The sequence below is a fragment of the Oryzias melastigma genome, linkage group LG12, assembly GCF_002922805.2.
Source record: "Oryzias melastigma strain HK-1 linkage group LG12, ASM292280v2, whole genome shotgun sequence".
Taxonomy (NCBI): Eukaryota; Metazoa; Chordata; class Actinopteri; order Beloniformes; family Adrianichthyidae; genus Oryzias; species Oryzias melastigma.
The window spans coordinates 6,347,903-6,349,912 of NC_050523.1; the positions used below are offsets into that span (position 1 = coordinate 6,347,903).

At 31.3% G+C, this 2,010-nt stretch overlaps 1 protein-coding gene across 7 annotated transcripts in view; it reads right to left on the bottom strand.

Annotated features, from left to right (window-relative positions):
* Positions 1-2,010, bottom strand: part of dab2ipb (DAB2 interacting protein b) — a 189,105-nt gene that overhangs the window by 5,546 nt on the left and 181,549 nt on the right. For all 7 annotated transcript variants that reach the window (XM_036214499.1, XM_036214498.1, XM_024257824.2 and 4 more), the window contains one exon: positions 811-898. In XM_036214499.1, the coding sequence (XP_036070392.1) occupies positions 811-898 (88 nt within the window). The remainder of the gene's footprint in view (positions 1-810; positions 899-2,010) is intronic.

The following is a 2,010-nucleotide window of genomic DNA, read 5'->3' on the forward strand; positions in this document are numbered from 1 at the left end:
TTATGTGTTAACTAAAATGGGTAGTAGACCAAAATGCATTGCTCAAATTAGGTGAAAAAAGGAAAAATGTTTTTTGGGCCACCCTACTAAATATTTACGCTAAACAGAGGTGGAAATCTTTCTTTTCCCACAGAAAACAAAAAAAATTAAAGAAACAATAACTGCTATTTTTGACAAATAAATATAGTATTTTTTAAGTAAATGACAAACACATAACACAAAATGTACACACGGCTCTGTTATTTAATGTGAGGTTTTAATTCCGCCGTCTTGCTGTGAACCAATGATTCTAATGTAATCACAGCAGCTTGTTCATCAGGGAAATCTGGTCGTGTTTCCGTTAAATAGACTTTAAAACTGCGAGCTATTGTCATGACGACGAATCAAGCCGCCTGTGGAGCTGAACATCATTTCATGTTTGGATGATTCGATAACGAGAAAGTACCGCAGATTTAAAAGTGCTTCTTTTCAGAGCTTTAGTAACACTTCGACTAAAGTAAAATAGTTTCTCCTCCAGTAAAAGCAGATTCTTGCATCTGTATTTTCCTTCAGTCTGTGGTGACAGAGCGCTTAGGGCGCCGCAGACGTGACTTTGTTTGCTGTCATCACTGAAGGTGTGAAGGAGATTAATTACCTGTGTTGCCGTCTGAATCTGTGCACACATCGTGTCACGCCAGTGTTTGTTTTCCTCACAGCTTTTCATGTAAAACATTTTGACAGGGACCTAAAAAAGGATTTGCGTTTGCACCTCGTGTGTTTTAAGCTACTGAACCGCCGTCAGAGGGTTTTATTCTGAGGCTTTTGTCTGACCTGTGCGTCGATGATCTTCTGTTTGGAGTCCACCACGGCCTGCATGTCTGAGTGATCCTTCTTCAGCTCCTCCTCAACAGACATCAACCTGGAAGTCGAGCAAGACGAGTCAGAAACCGGATCTCCATTTAAATAGAAAACTACGTTTATTAAGAACTAAATACAAAGAAAATACAAGAGCCACACCCCCCTCATCAGGGTAAATAAAGAAAAAAGAAATATTGACTCAAAAAAGATGGTATTACTAACTGTATTACTTACTATTAACAGAATTGTTTGGATTTTTATTGACAATAATCTTTCCTAATAAAACAAATATAATACAAAAACAATAATTGCTATGCTGTATAAAAAAATGGTCATTAGATACTAATTAGAATTTTATTCAATTTATCATTATATTGATCTATTTATTGATTTATTTCAAGCGTTACCAATAGTTGAATGCAACAATAAAAAAATATAAAACCTAAGTATCTCAAAGCCATTTTAGATGTGAAGGAATACGTTGATTAGAAAATAAATAATAAGATATTAGACAATGAAGCCATCCTCTTGACATAAATAGGCTTTTTTGCAGAACTGCATAACCACACGTCACATTAGATTCATTAAATATAATGATTATGGAAAAGTTATAAAGGCAACAGTTTGATTTGTTGCTTGAAATTGAGTAGAAAGAAGCACATTTATATAATCACATCCCCTATAATGCTATTATATATATATATATATATATATATATATATATATTAAATAGTTACCATAATAATAGTTACCATAATCCTGTTCTTATCAGATCAAGTACAGATTATTTATAAAAAAAATTATGCGATTATTTCATACCTGATCTATTGTATTGAAACATAAACAAACATGTTTTAATAAATAAATAAGCAAGAATAATCACAGGAATTACCACGACCCATCTACTCCATTATTTTTATTTTTTAGCTTAAAGGGATTTAAATTAACATTTAAGTAAATATAGTATTTTAAAATTAATACATAGTTTATTAATGTTTACCTTCTAAAATACAGTTTTTTTTAAGAAATACAATAATTACAGATTTAATTGAAACCTCAATTTAGACAGAAAATTTAAAGGAAAATAGAATGATCTTCAACCACAAATCAAAGAGGAAAAATCAATAAATGTATTAAAAAATATGAAAAGTATAATAGCCCATAATTATAAAC